The sequence below is a fragment of the Phocoena sinus genome, chromosome 12, assembly GCF_008692025.1.
Source record: "Phocoena sinus isolate mPhoSin1 chromosome 12, mPhoSin1.pri, whole genome shotgun sequence".
Lineage (NCBI taxonomy): Eukaryota > Metazoa > Chordata > Mammalia > Artiodactyla > Phocoenidae > Phocoena > Phocoena sinus.
This window is the reverse complement of record NC_045774.1, coordinates 16,931,424-16,945,000: the sequence shown is the minus strand read 5'-3', so window position 1 is coordinate 16,945,000 and position 13,577 is coordinate 16,931,424. Positions and strand designations below refer to the sequence as shown.

Genomic DNA, 13,577 nt, shown 5'->3' with positions numbered 1-13,577 from the left:
GGGTAACACTCCCGCACTCTTTACAGAGGCACCTGTAGAGTTAGTTTGTTGACTACCTTCCCCTAACTTCTTTTTATCTCAACTCACTTATTTTATATGACCAGCGGGGTTCTCTGACCTATGGGCAGGGTGACATATCTCAAGCAGTAAAATCTTCCAAAGATTTACAGAGTGAAGGGGAAGTCGGTTCTTTTTCCTCCACTTAACCTCTCTCCTCCCCCAACTCCTTTCAGGAGAAGGAAAGGCATTTTCTCTGCTTCATGGAAACTTGCAGAATTGGGACGAGTGTGCTTACTTGTTATTCAAGTCTCCCTAGACGTGGCTGTAGGACTCCTGAGGTCTTATATTTTCTCGTTCCTTATAGGGAAAGTAGCAACATTATTTGGGGGTGATTAAAAGCAGTTCAGAGTTCATGAGTTTTAAGAAAAAGAATAGAGTTTCTTGTGGAATGTAGCATCCCTTTGCTGTTCCTTTGGTTTTGTAGTTAGTTTTTTAAACAGTTTCTTTAAGTGAATTAAGTGCTGACAAGTCTTTGCCTCTAGGGGATGGTAACATTACCTCAAATTCTCACATACTTTTTACAAGTATGAGTATCATGTAATTATCTTCTCCTCCTCCTTCTTCTTCAAATCTGGTGACAACTAGTTAATTTTGAAACTGCCAGAGAGATTATTTCAGTGTTACACTGTACCTCTGGGAGAACAATGGAAGTTCATCTTTTTTTTCCACATGCTGACAAAATCTCCTAATTTCAGAGGGCAATGATTGTCACCAGCTAATGAGCAAAATATTTCTTACTAAACAGATGAGTCCTCCCCTGACTCCTTTCTGAAATAAGGGGGAAAGAAACCCACAGTGTGTTTCATAGTTGATATAGTTACTGCAATTCATAAACACTTTTTAAAGTAATTCTAACTTCTTCGAAGAGTGAAACACATTTTTCTCTAAACACAAAGAATCACACATGAACCTGATGGCTGTGATCGGAAGGCCCCGGCCACGGCCAGACAGTGATGACTGGTAGCTGGTCTTGAACGTACCCAGCTGGAGCCACTATGCTGCCCCCAAGGTAGGGAGTGACCTTGAATGCCTCACTTCTTGGACCAGTGGCGGGAGATCAGGCATGTTGGAGAGATTATGAAATCAAGCTTGGAGAAGAGGAAGGCCGTGAGGCTGTTGTTGCTGGGTGTCACGTGCTGTTTATAAGGGCAGCAGCAGCAGCTGAACTCTTCTTTGACCATCCAGATAGGCAGCATCTAAGGTCAGCAAGAGCCATGTAAACACGGGACTTCTGGGCTCATATAGGGACATGGAAATGCCCCCAGAGCCATGGCGAGTGCCCGTCCCCTCACTGAAGCATGTCTCAGTTTCCCCAGCCAGAGGTGATTTCACCCACTTCTGAATCCTTGTATCTCTTTGTTCCTCTTACCCATTTATCACAGCTGACTTACATTAATCATATTTCTGAACTTCTCTTGGGGCATCTCTACCCCCAGACTTCTAGATTATAAGCTTTGTAAGTCCAGGTGAAGCCACCTTACTCATACTGCTATTCCTGCTTCTTCCTAATGCCTCGAATCAGTACATACCTCCATTGATTTCAATCAGGAAGTATCTATCTATCGCAAATATAGATACGATCTTTAGTTGTCTCAGTGGGGAAGAATATTGTAATGTTCAGTGTTGGCAGTTGTGTGAAGAAATAGGTACTCTTTTTGTACTACTTGTGAGATTTTAAAATAATACAGTGTTTCTTCTGAGCACATTATTAATATGTATCAAAAGACTTAACGATACGCCCATTCTTTACCCAGCAGTTCAACAATCTAATCATTTATTCTAAAGAAAGAATGTGTTAGGTGCATTAGAAATTTTACCACAGTGTTCATCGGAGTATATTTTACAATATTGAAAAATTGGAAACATGCACATGTCCAATGATTGAGGATAGTATTTAAGTAAAGTATGGTGTATTTCTGTGTCTGAATACTATTGAATCATTAATGTATTGTCATATTTTATTTTTTGAATATGTGTTGATGTGGGGAAATGTTCAAAACATATTAATTTTTAAAAGCAAGTTATAAAACAGTTTGAACAGTGTACATTGAGGGCCCCAGGGTTTCTCTAAAGGAAACATTAAGAGGCAGCAGTGTGGCTCAGAGGGTCACAATTATAAGTGGGCACTTTGTTTCTATTTACACCTGTGTTCATTTGAGGGAGGCTTTGGGGACCTTGATAGTAACTGTGGAGCGGGGGCGGGGGGGGGGTGGTGGAACAGCTAAAGATCACAAGGTCATCCTTTTTTTGTTTAAAAAAAGTAACATAAAAGTGTATTGTGTGTGTGTGCATGCGTGTGTGTATGAAGATATAAACCAAAATATTACTAATTTTTCTGATTAGGAAGATATGAGTATTTCCTTTCTCTTTTTTTCTGTATCTGCATTTTCCAAATTTTCTAATTAAAAATATATCTTGTATTAGTAGGAATAAGCAATAAATGTTACTGAAATGCAGACAGAGGAATGGAAATGACAGTGCTCTTTGGCCTCTTGAAGTTCAGTGAAGGGCTAGTAATACTGCGATCATGTATTGAGCTAAGTCCTAAGAGAACATTTGTTAGGTTGCTTTGCAGCCACCTGGCCTAAGGAAGATGAGGAGGAAAGCCAGGAAGGCTTTCCAGAGGAGGTGACACACGAACTGAATCTTTTTGTTTTTTTGGCTGTGTTGGGTCTTCGTTGCTGCGCGCGGGCTTTCTCTAGTTGCGGGGCGGGGGGGCTACTCTTCGTTGCGTTGCGCGGGCTTCTCATTGCGGTGGCTTCTCTTTGTTGCAGGCTCTAGGTGCGCAGGCTCAGTAGTTGCGGCACACGGGCTTAGTTGCTCTGCGGCATGTGGGATCTCCCCGGACCAGGGCTCGAACCCGTGTCCCCTGCATTGGTAGGCAGATTCTTAACCACTGCGCCACCAGGGAAGTCCTGAACTGAATCTTGAAGGATGAGTAGGAGCTAGGGAAGTAGATGGGGGTGGACAGAGATCTTCCCCAAAGAGGAATCCTCAAGTGCAGAGGTGTCCAGACACGTGAGAGATGGGGTACCTGAGATGCTGTGAGGAAGTCGCAGTATGAGAACCAGGTGCTGTGAGAGGCTGTTTCCACATAGTGTCTGCATAGCTGAGCGTAACGTGCACAGAAACTGGAAGAAGGGCTCTGAGCACGCAGTCCTGCTTTTCACAATATGGCCCTTGGACTTTGCTCTGAGGACCTAATGAATAGTTGCTTAGAGTGGGAATGAGATGCTCAAATCTGTCCTCTGAAAATTTACGTACTTACTATGTGCTGGGTAAGTTCAAGTCCACTACCCAGCGAACAAGACCAGCGATGCTCTTCCTTCGTGAAGTTGATCTGCCCTGTTGCCACCTTCCCTCCACCGAGAAGCGTCGCACGGTGGCCTGGCCCAGGCTAGTCTTTCGAATATCCCACAGTTTACTCAGATACACAGCCAGGGCTGGAGCTGTGGGGGGAAGAGTCTCAACTTCTTTCATTCTCCGTGCATTGTTTGCTGCAGGCCCACTGGTGCACTGGGCACCCCACTTACAAAGGAGGGGAGTGGACATGGTCCCTGTCCCTGTGGTGTCTCCTGTCTTCTGAAAGAGAAGCCCTTGTTGGGTGCCCATGGAGTGTCTCCATAAACACCTGGCTCCTCTGAGAGTGGCAGCAGTGACAGTTAAGAAGGGAGGTAAAGGGACTTCCCTGGCCGTCCAGTGGTTGAGACTTTGAGCTTCCACTGCAGGGGGCTCAGGTTTGATCTCTGGTTGGGGAACTAACATCCTGCATGCCGCTTGGTGCAGCCAAAAATAAGGGGAATGGGCAGGAGGAGAGACCACCGGGAGGCCAAGCAGGTCCTTCCCTCCACCCGCCTCACAAAACCTGTCTCTTGACTTGAGGACACGGGGAGGGGTAAGGGTGAGCTGGGACAAAGCGAGAGAGAGGCATGGACATATATACACTACCAAACGTAAGGTAGATAGCTAGTGGGAAGCAGCCTCATAGCACAGGGAGATCAGCTCGGTGCTTTGTGACCGCCTAGAGGGGTGGGATAGGGAGGGTGGGAGGGAGGGAGACGCAAGAGGGAGGAGATATGGGGATATATGTATACGTATAACTGATTCACTTTGTTATAAAGCAGAAACTAACACACCATTGTGAAGCAATTATACTCCAATAAAGATGTAAAAACAACAACAACAGCAACCCGGCTCTTGAGGCCCAGCTCCCTCGATCTCACACTGTAGAGGTTTCAGGACCTTCCAGGCTCCAGGCCTCACAGTTAAGGTCTCCTTTCATTCTCTCAAAGGACCCTAAGAGGCTTGTCACTGCCTGTTTTATAAATGAGGGTTCACAAGTGGCATAAAGGAGACCTCAGCCTATGTCTGCGGGATTCCAGAGTTCTGGCTCTGAATCCTGCCCAGAATCTTCTGTGTATCTAAACAACCTGTTCAGACTCACCCTCAAATGTTGGCCATTATCACTCGCTTTCATGTGTTTTTGCTACTTACATGGCACCTAAAACAGCAGTTTGCAAGAATTAAAATGTCTCTTGTTTGAATTCCCATCAGTAATAGAGGGAATGCAGATGTAATCATCACTTACCAAGCTCCAGTGGTCGATTATACACAATTATATACAAAATTCGTAAAACATCAACACTTTAACACAAATGTTATTAGACGACGTTTACGTGGAGGAACACTAAGACCCATAGGAGTAGAGTGATTTGCTGGAGGACTTGGAAATTAATGCCCGGCTGTTCTAGCTCCAAAGTCTGTGAGTATCTCCCCACTGTCTTCGGGGCATGCACGTTTTCTTAGTTTTCATGAAGTAACAAGGAAATTCAAGTGAGACTTCTACTGACAGTCTTAAGGAATTAGCACAATGATGCACGCAGCGTGGTGCTCAGTCTTGGGTGAAGGAAGCCCGGCTAGAGTTAGGATGTTACAGGAGCAGAACCATGAAGTGTCACAGTCTTCCTCTGCCATGTACTGTCTGTGAACTGAGATCATGTGTGCAGATACTCAGCAGAGTGCCCGGGGATCGTGAGCATTTGAGAAATACGGTGATTGAAGTCCCACCTTGGGAAAGCACTGCCACCACTTGTGGCACATGTGGGTCCTCAGATGGCAGTGTGGGAGGGAGCGGATGTGAAACCAGAGAGGGCATCAGGGAATGGCTTTGCGAAATGGGAAACAGACAGTATAGGGAAGGTGTGGCGAACCATTGTGGGGAGAAATAATAGGAAATTCGATAAATGATGGGAGGAGACATTTTGGGGGCAGAAAAATTGAGGGAAAGGGAATTTCATGCAGAGTGAGAGATGCCAAAGGGACGAAGGAGAGCAGGACAGGTGCCCAGGAAAAGAGGGTGAGCTCTGGCCATCTGGGATACCCCAGGATCTCTGCTATGTGATATCCTACCAAGAGAGGGGCCCTCGCATAGTACATAAATAAAGACCCACACAGTGAGAGGCACCTAGGAGTGGGTAGCTCGGACTACACAATGGGAATACATGACTTACCCCACTGAGTGAATTTAGCCCTGAAGATACAGACATGACTTACAACCTGTGTCACGGAAACGTCCCATGGGTTTTCAGTCCCGCCTTTTTAGATGGTGTTCTGTTTAAGTAACAGAATGTGATGTCGCTCCCTAGACAGCCCTGAGAAAATTAAATGACCATCTAGTGACAGAGTCCCCGTGCTTACATTTTAGAATCCAAGAGAACTCAGCTGCTCTGAAGTGATCATTGAAACAATTTGGTTAAGACAGTTTTAGAAGCATCAGTGAAGGGGACCTACGTTTACTCTAGTGGTTAAAATAGAAAAGAAAAAATAAAAAACGAAGCGGGAGAGAGACAGAAAGTGACAGCTTTAGGAGAAAACCACAATCATAAGTTTTAATTCAGGAATTTCAAAAATAGCCCTTGGAAGGTGTCTATTTTCATTTGCGACGACTCCCTTCAGGGGGTGTTGGGAAGACTATCTGCAAAAAAGATCTTTTTTCAGTTCAGTCACTCGTGAGGGTGAGTCCTTGTCCCGGATTTGCTGAGATTCTCGCGTTCTTTTTTTTCTTTCTCTGGAATTCCATAGACAGTAATTAAGGAACTGGAGGCCAGCGGGAGGTCAGGGAGCCTTCCTCAGTGAAAACAGGGATTGTTTGCCACGTACAACACTCCCTTTTTTCCTTGTGGTGAATGGGAGATTTGCTTAGAGCTGATGACTTCTGCCTTTCTTACAAGTTATGCAGTTAGCGAGGAACTGGGGGATCAGGCAGCAAGCAGCTAATTGAAAGCAGTGTCTTCACTTGCTTCTCCTTCGGACTGTAAGCTGTGCCGGCACAGCCTGCCCGATCATGTAACTTCCAGGGAGTATGTTCGAGGAGTGCCTCACCATCACTTTGAGATTACAGAGGTGGCAAGCAGGAGTGAAGACGCGCTCGGAGTGGGGAGGGGGCGGGGGTCCCGGACGAGCTCAGAATCACCCCTGAGGCCTGCTCAATGCCGAAGCCGGTAAGTTCGCTGGACACGCTTCACGTGAAGGGGGAAATGTGCTTTCCGTCGCTTCAAGGGAAAGCTTTTTAATTGTTCCCGGCTATGATGCTTCCGTCTTTCCTATCCAAATTCCTCTAGATTCACCCTTCTTCCCTTGTTTACTTCCCTACCTTATAACCCAGAGCATTCTTTCCTAGCTTGCTCACGCGATACTAAGGCATAGCTTTTGGAGGAGAGGAGTGAATATTATTTTGAGAATAAAGCGGGCATGCGAGGGGTTCGGTGTACGTGGGGCTGGCAGCTTAGTTTCCACTTGTGGAGGCTTCTCGTGCGGAAGACTTGGTTTCGGGCAGCTTTGCACACGGCTTTTCATAAACCTACGATTGGTTTCCTTCTCTTAACTTGAAGGTTAACGCCATCGACATCGTGTGAATTTCACAGGCGAATATCTGGCCAATTTCAGAATACTTTTCAGAAGTGCATAAATATAGTGTTGCCGTGCGTAGTTCCGGGGCGAGATAAGTTAACTTAGTCGGGACAGCGTGCTACGTGTTTGGAGCTGGGGAAGCAGGCTGAGTAAGTGTGTTTCTGCAAAAGCACAGCTGTAGCCCTGTGCTCAGCAAGGTCTCCAGCGGTCCCCAAAAGGGTTCTAGTTGCTCCTTGCAAGTTCAGTTTAATCTTTATTACAGCACGTTACCCCTGTGCCTTCGCGGCTGTGCCACGCAGCTTTTGGAAAGCATTTGTTCTGGCACATCATGATTTGCAAGAACTGTTTGTTACAAGGTCAGGGGCGAGTGAAGCATCTGTTACCGACCTGCAGTGACAGGCTTCTGCTGAACAGTAAAGGGGATGCTTTTACTTTGCTCCATCCAGCACACACATTTTTGTATCTACAGATGCTATTAATTGTGTTCCTTTTTTTCTGATTATCCTTAATGTAGCTGTGTTATAAAAAGTTCTCCACGCTGGCTCCATGTCTTTCCCATTAGAACATTGCAGATGTGTCAAGGACGCACATGTTCCAAAAGAAGCCGAGAAGGAGGGAGGCTCCACCCTCCGTCACAAGCCAAAAGGGCCCCATAGGCTCCTCCTCATTCAGCAGCCTGGCAGGCGAATTGTGTACTCTCTCTTTAAAGCAGCTATAGTTTTGTGCCTTGGCTTGGTCAATTTGTTATGGTTTAAAACTGTGGAGCCAGCTGTCTGCAATCTGATGTAATGTTGCCATGGAAACCAGAAATGAAACACTTAAGCATTCACCACAGAATTACTACATATAGCATTAGCCAAAGTAATTAAAAGTTGAGCCATATGGGCTTTCTGGTGGAAAAATATGCAAGAGAGAGGCTGGAAATTAAATGTTTCTATTTACAGTATTGTAAATCCACATCCTTTGGCGGGGTAAATCAGTTGCCTTTTCTACTACAGGTTTGGAGGTGGGGGGCGGTTTATACAGATGATTGAGTTTTCACCTTCTAATTTAGAAGCTGGTCAAACTAAAGTTTATCTTAGCACTCTGACCTGGGCTAGGACAGGGAAGGGAAGAGATACCATCTTGTGTTTGAATGTATATAAACATACACTGTTATTTTCTTCACTGTAGTTTATTTAAAACCTGTTTTATAGTAACTCTGAGTCTATTTCTTGGAATCAATCATTCATTTTATATACATTGCAGATTTCCCTCATCTTCTACAAAGTTCCTCTAGGTGTGGGGGTTTCCTTTATATACCCATATCTGTTTCTTAATTTTAAAAAATTCTCACACCCCCATCTCACACATATATCTCTGGGGGGGGTGTATTTTCTGAATAAAAAGAGAAGTCTTTTCTTCAGCATTTGGGAAGTGGCACATGCTTATTTAAAAGGAGAGACGCGAAATGAGGAATTTAAGCTTTACTCCCTAGTTTAAAAGAAAACTGCATGCCGTTTACGGAGTCTTTATGTTGAAACAGCTGGAGAGAATTTTTTAAAGGCAAATATTTCACAACTCTTTTTCCTCTGGACTCAGAAGGAAGCGAGAAGTCAACACCTCTCTCAATAAAAAGCATCCTTGGGATACACTGTTCAACTACCTCCAGTGACTTCCGGGCTCACTTAAGAGGAGATTTTCTATTTTTAAAATGATAAGATATATATATGTATCTTGAATGACTTTGGTTTTATCCTGCATGTCTCTTCATATAAATTGTGCTGCATCTATCTCATCTAGTGTTCAAAAACATGCTAATGCAAAGAAAGTTACTGGTTGCTATGATTTGGGATTTGTCAGTGGCAAACACCTCCAGACTTTTCATTTTTTTAAAGAAAAAGAAAAATAACACTAACTCAAAGTTCTAAAGAGTTCTTGTTCCTCAAAAATAGATGGAACATGTGAAAGCAATTAAATAGGTACCTGGAATATGTTCTTTTTCGCCCCAGTGAATCTGGGGCAGAGGAAAGTAGGACTGGTGGGGCATGGGGTGGGGTAGGGGAGGTCATTGCCTTGAAATCTGTTGTCCTGGTTCAACTGTTTTGATTTTTCTCTGAAAAGCTCCTTCCGGTGGTCTGTTTCCTACAAGTGATTTGTGTCTTCGGTGGACTCAAGATTTTTGTATTACTCCTTTCCAGGTCCCATTTCTCTTTTTACTTCCCCCCAGCCCCCACGCACACCACCACCAGCAACCCCCAGGCTAGGTATGAGTGATCTTCATCCTGTGATGCAGCTTCCTGGAACTGATTTACGGACAACCTGTGCTTATTTCATTTTCACTTGACTTCAGAATTTTTTAACGTGAGGGTTATAGGTGGTCTAGATGTGTAGGTACAGAAGCTTTCTGTAATCAAGTGTTGACTCTTCTATTAGAAGTACTTGGCTCTTGAGATACATCAAGAAGGCAGCATGTTTTTCAGTGTTTGTGTGTAACTCCAGGCACTGTGGTTTTGTTCAGGTGCTGATTACCCAGAATGAGGGCTAACCAAGTTCTCATTCCTCTGGTTGACCACTCTGACCATTCCATCGCAAACCAACAATTCATCCAAGAAAAAGTAAAATTCAAATCAGACGATTGCCATTATGTAGTAGAAGCTGTACTTATTATTTTAATTTGTTACATTTTAAGATTTAGACCAAATGCCTTAAGCCTGATTACCAGCATGCAATGTATCCTCCTTCCCCTGTTATCTGGGCGTTGATTTCTGCTCTTCATTACCGGGTAACCAGCAGTTAACCTTCATTCTGAAATGTGTATGCAACATTTTACCTAGGACCTTTAAAGAAATTGGACATTGACATACTTCACAGAAGGGAAGCCTGAGAAATACCCCTGTCCCGATGACTGGCCATTCATGGGTTGTAATAATTATTCTTTAGCGAGTTAATGGTTTGCTTATAATTTTGCAGTGAGAAAGTGCAATGGCTCCAGTGCTGGGGACTCCAGGGCGAGGACAGAGGCCATGATATGGGTCGTATCTCCCTTATGCAGGGCCAGAGTGCTACAGAAATACTTGTGGACTCACAGCAGGCACTGTTTTTTTCTGCCTAAGTAATTAATATAATCCCTACCTCATTTCCTCTTGAACTGTTCTCTGCTAACTCTTGCTTACCTATTTAGTTTCTATAAAATTGGGATTAACAAGAGTATTTCTTGGAGGGGGGAGTTCTCCTTATTAGGCTCGTGTTCGGAGATGTGGTTTGTTTTTGGTTGGAGGCATTTCTCTCTGGACTCTGTCAGTGAACTAGGTTGGAGGAGATGGAGAGAAGGCTGTTGGCAGGATGCGCGGGGTGAACTGGAGCCGCTCCGAGCGGCCTGGGCTCTGTGGATGCTGCGCACTTCCGCCGGGCTCTGCACTCCCGGGGATACCTGCGCGCCAGGCCCGGGCAGCTCATCCACTGAGTTGGAGACTCTGTTTCACATTTTGAACAGATAAAACAGAGGAAGCTGCATGTTGAATGTTGAAGCTAACTTGGAAACGAGACCCGCGTTTTGTTCACAACGAAAGGATTGTTTTTCGCTTGGGTCACTGCTGCAGAGAGACTTTTTTTTTCTCTCTCTCTCTGTAATGTTTGATACTTGAGGGAAAACAGCTGGACTGAGCATACTTGAATCACTGCAGAACGAAATGGGATGCTGGGGAATATGGACGGGACTGTATGGCTGAAAAGGTCAGCTTTTTCCCTTGTCCCTCATGGAGGAATGCAGGGCCTGTCCCCATGCTCGCCTTGTGAGCTCTCGGAAGGAGCTGGGAGAGGCTGAAGGAGGGATGGCTGAGATATGGCCGACGGTCCTCACAGATGGGACCGAAGATGGCTTTCTGCATCTCTTCCGTTTTCCTGCCCTGCTGTTTTTGATTTTCGGGGAGGACTGGAACAAGTCAACAGAATTTGGGTTTGGAGAAGTAGTCGATGACCACGTTAAACGGCGAGTCCTGATGGGCCAGACAGAGAGCCTGGCCCAAACCACAGCAGTGTAACTGGAATTACAGGGCCGGCCTAGGAGAGCATCCTGCCCGAGTTCTCTGAAAGAGACCCGGAAGTCATTGAGACAAATGCACCACATGCCGGGCCAGGGCATCAGTGTGTGTTGTGGTGCCTAGGACCTAATTCTCCACCAAATTAGACCTTAAGATGATGATACGTGTTGCTCCAAGAACCTGTTGGGCAGCTTTGTCGGTGCCCCAAGTTCAGCTGCAGAGCTGCCCAGAGTTCAGACTGGCAGTGAGGCGGAGCTGCACCGGGCAATTATCTGATTAACTTTTCCTTTGTTTCTTTGACAGTCAAGAGAACAGTCGGATGATGAGACGGAAGAGTCGGTGAAGTTTAAGAGGTTACACAAGCTGGTAAACTCCACTCGCAGAGTGAGAAAGAAACTAATCAGGGTGGAAGAAATGAAGAAGCCCAGCTCTGAAGGTAAAAAAGCAAACTCCACCCTGCTTATTCCAAAGTCAATCATTTGGGGTCCGTCTGTCAGTAGAAAATATGGAAGTAGAAAATGGCTTGAGTTCCGGCTGAGGCTGGCGGAGGGAGAATTCGAGTCTGCAGGTGAGCAGGGCAACGCTCAGTACCTTCTGGGATGAAGGATCCTGGCGTCCAGCATTCCAGGGGCTTAGTTATTTCAGCATTACAAAGAGGGGAGCGTATTATTAGCATATGACAATGAAATCTTCTCAAGATGTGGTACGCCTTTCATTTTGACCTTACACCATTTTATATAAACTTTATTTTGTATCACCTTCTGAGCGTAAGCCTCTGCTCCCAAAAGGATGGTGGTTCTAACCCTGTGAATTTAGTCCAAATTTAATATACCTCCATCTCAAACATCTAACAAACAAGGCACTTAATGTCCTTTCAGATCTCTGAGGGATGATTTGTTCTTCCTGTAAACAGTCTCAAGTCTCAGTTCCAATGAGGCTTTAAGGACCTCGCATTCTACGTGGATCCTTAAGAGCTAGATCCCTGGCTAAGCCACTTGTCAGAGGAAGCAATAATGTCAAAAGCGGCGTGAGCTTGGATTTATTGCAATGAGTAGTTAACCTTTGAAGTGCAGTTATGACAGTTTGAATCTCAACCGTGTCCATCTTTCTTATTGTTAGTAAAGTGTGTTTGCAGCATCTTGTAAAATTCTTCCCAAAAGTTACAATAAAAGGGTAAGATTTCCTGTTTGGAAAACAATTAGTGAATTGAAGGAAGTACTGGAAAGAATTTTTTTTTTTAAAGCACATTACTTGTTGAAGTGTCACATCTACCTTGCGAGGAAGTTCAAAATTTTAACAGGTAGGTTTAAAAAATATCATTATAGAGGCTTTTTTGTTGTACATAAATCAAACCTTGGAGGGAACTGAATTCCGCTTTATTTAAATAGATGAGGGTTTCTTGTTGTTATTACTGCTGTTCTTAAAATTTTTGTTTGACGTAATTATCAGTTTAAATCCCCTGGAGGAATACTGAAGGTGAGGGGGTAACGGTGGGAAAGTGGAGATAAAGACAGAGAAACAGAGGGAGAGACAGAGGGAGAGAGACTCTATCTGCTTCACGGCCAGTTTCATAAACTTAGAGTTGTGTTTAGTTCCAGGGTTTCATCTGGGTGTCTTTTGCATGGTAATTCCGGGTGCAATGCTGACTTACATTAGGCTGTTTTAATACCTGCCTGTCTGTCATGATTTCACAGGACAGAATATAGCCTGACTTCCTCTCCCCGTGGCAGCTCTTACTGAAATCACACACAGTGTCGTTTGGTAATATTAAGTAGAACCATATGGAAGAGCCATCATTCAACCTTGGGAGCGTTACATTTTTAAAACAAACCTCATGCATGCTTGCCAAAATTAAATCTCATATATCATGCATAGATTGGTGGGTCTTGTCCATAAATGAGATAAATGGGAGAAGTACCTGGTCCTGGGCCTACCACCCAGGAGCCCCTTCGTATGTGATAGTCATATGTGTTGGGGCAGCCTTTCCACTAGAATAACACTCATAAAAATGCAGAAATGTTCTCATTTGTATATTTATGTCAGAATAAATCAATTCAACTGTCTCTGAGACACATAGTTGAAAAAATGGGGAAATACACCAAAAGAGGTAGCTGTAGGGTAAAAAGTAATAACTATACGGACTTTTAGCTCTGAACTTTGATTCGTCGTGATATGAATGAGGTGTCCTAGACGGAAGATGGATTTAGTGAGTTTGAATCCCCAGTGACACGTCTGGTGTCTGGGGAGCTGGGGTGCTATTGACCAGGCTTGCCATTGTCACCAGGAGAGGCCCCAGGTGTGTGTGCAGCTGAGGTCATCCACTGCAGGCTGCAACCAGCACTGTGCTAGATGAGAACGCCTCCATCCCTTGCACGGTAGAACGTTCTGCGGTTCCTCAGTAGCAACAGAACTGATGCTGGTACAGAGAGGCCACCTTGGCACCTGCTTTGCAAAGCTGGAGAGATTCATACTCCCAGCAACCCCTCCTCCTGCCCCTGGGCCTTCAAAGAGCCGATCCTTTTGACTTCCCTCATGCCTGTGCCAATACTAAGTTGTCTGAATAATAATGAGCCTTTACGGAGAGCC

At 44.7% G+C, this 13,577-nt stretch overlaps 1 protein-coding gene across 5 annotated transcripts in view; it reads left to right on the top strand.

Annotated features, from left to right (window-relative positions):
* The window catches only part of SASH1 (SAM and SH3 domain containing 1), an 862,598-nt gene that overhangs the window by 815,244 nt on the left and 33,777 nt on the right, over window positions 1-13,577 (top strand). For 4 of the 5 annotated variants that reach the window (XM_032651563.1, XM_032651562.1, XM_032651561.1 and 1 more), the window contains one exon: window positions 11,295-11,427. In XM_032651563.1, coding sequence (XP_032507454.1) covers window positions 11,295-11,427 — 133 coding nt within the window. Of the gene's footprint in view, window positions 1-6,309; window positions 6,561-11,294; window positions 11,428-13,577 lie in introns of those variants that run through there. The other variant, XM_032651565.1, reaches the window with a different exon arrangement.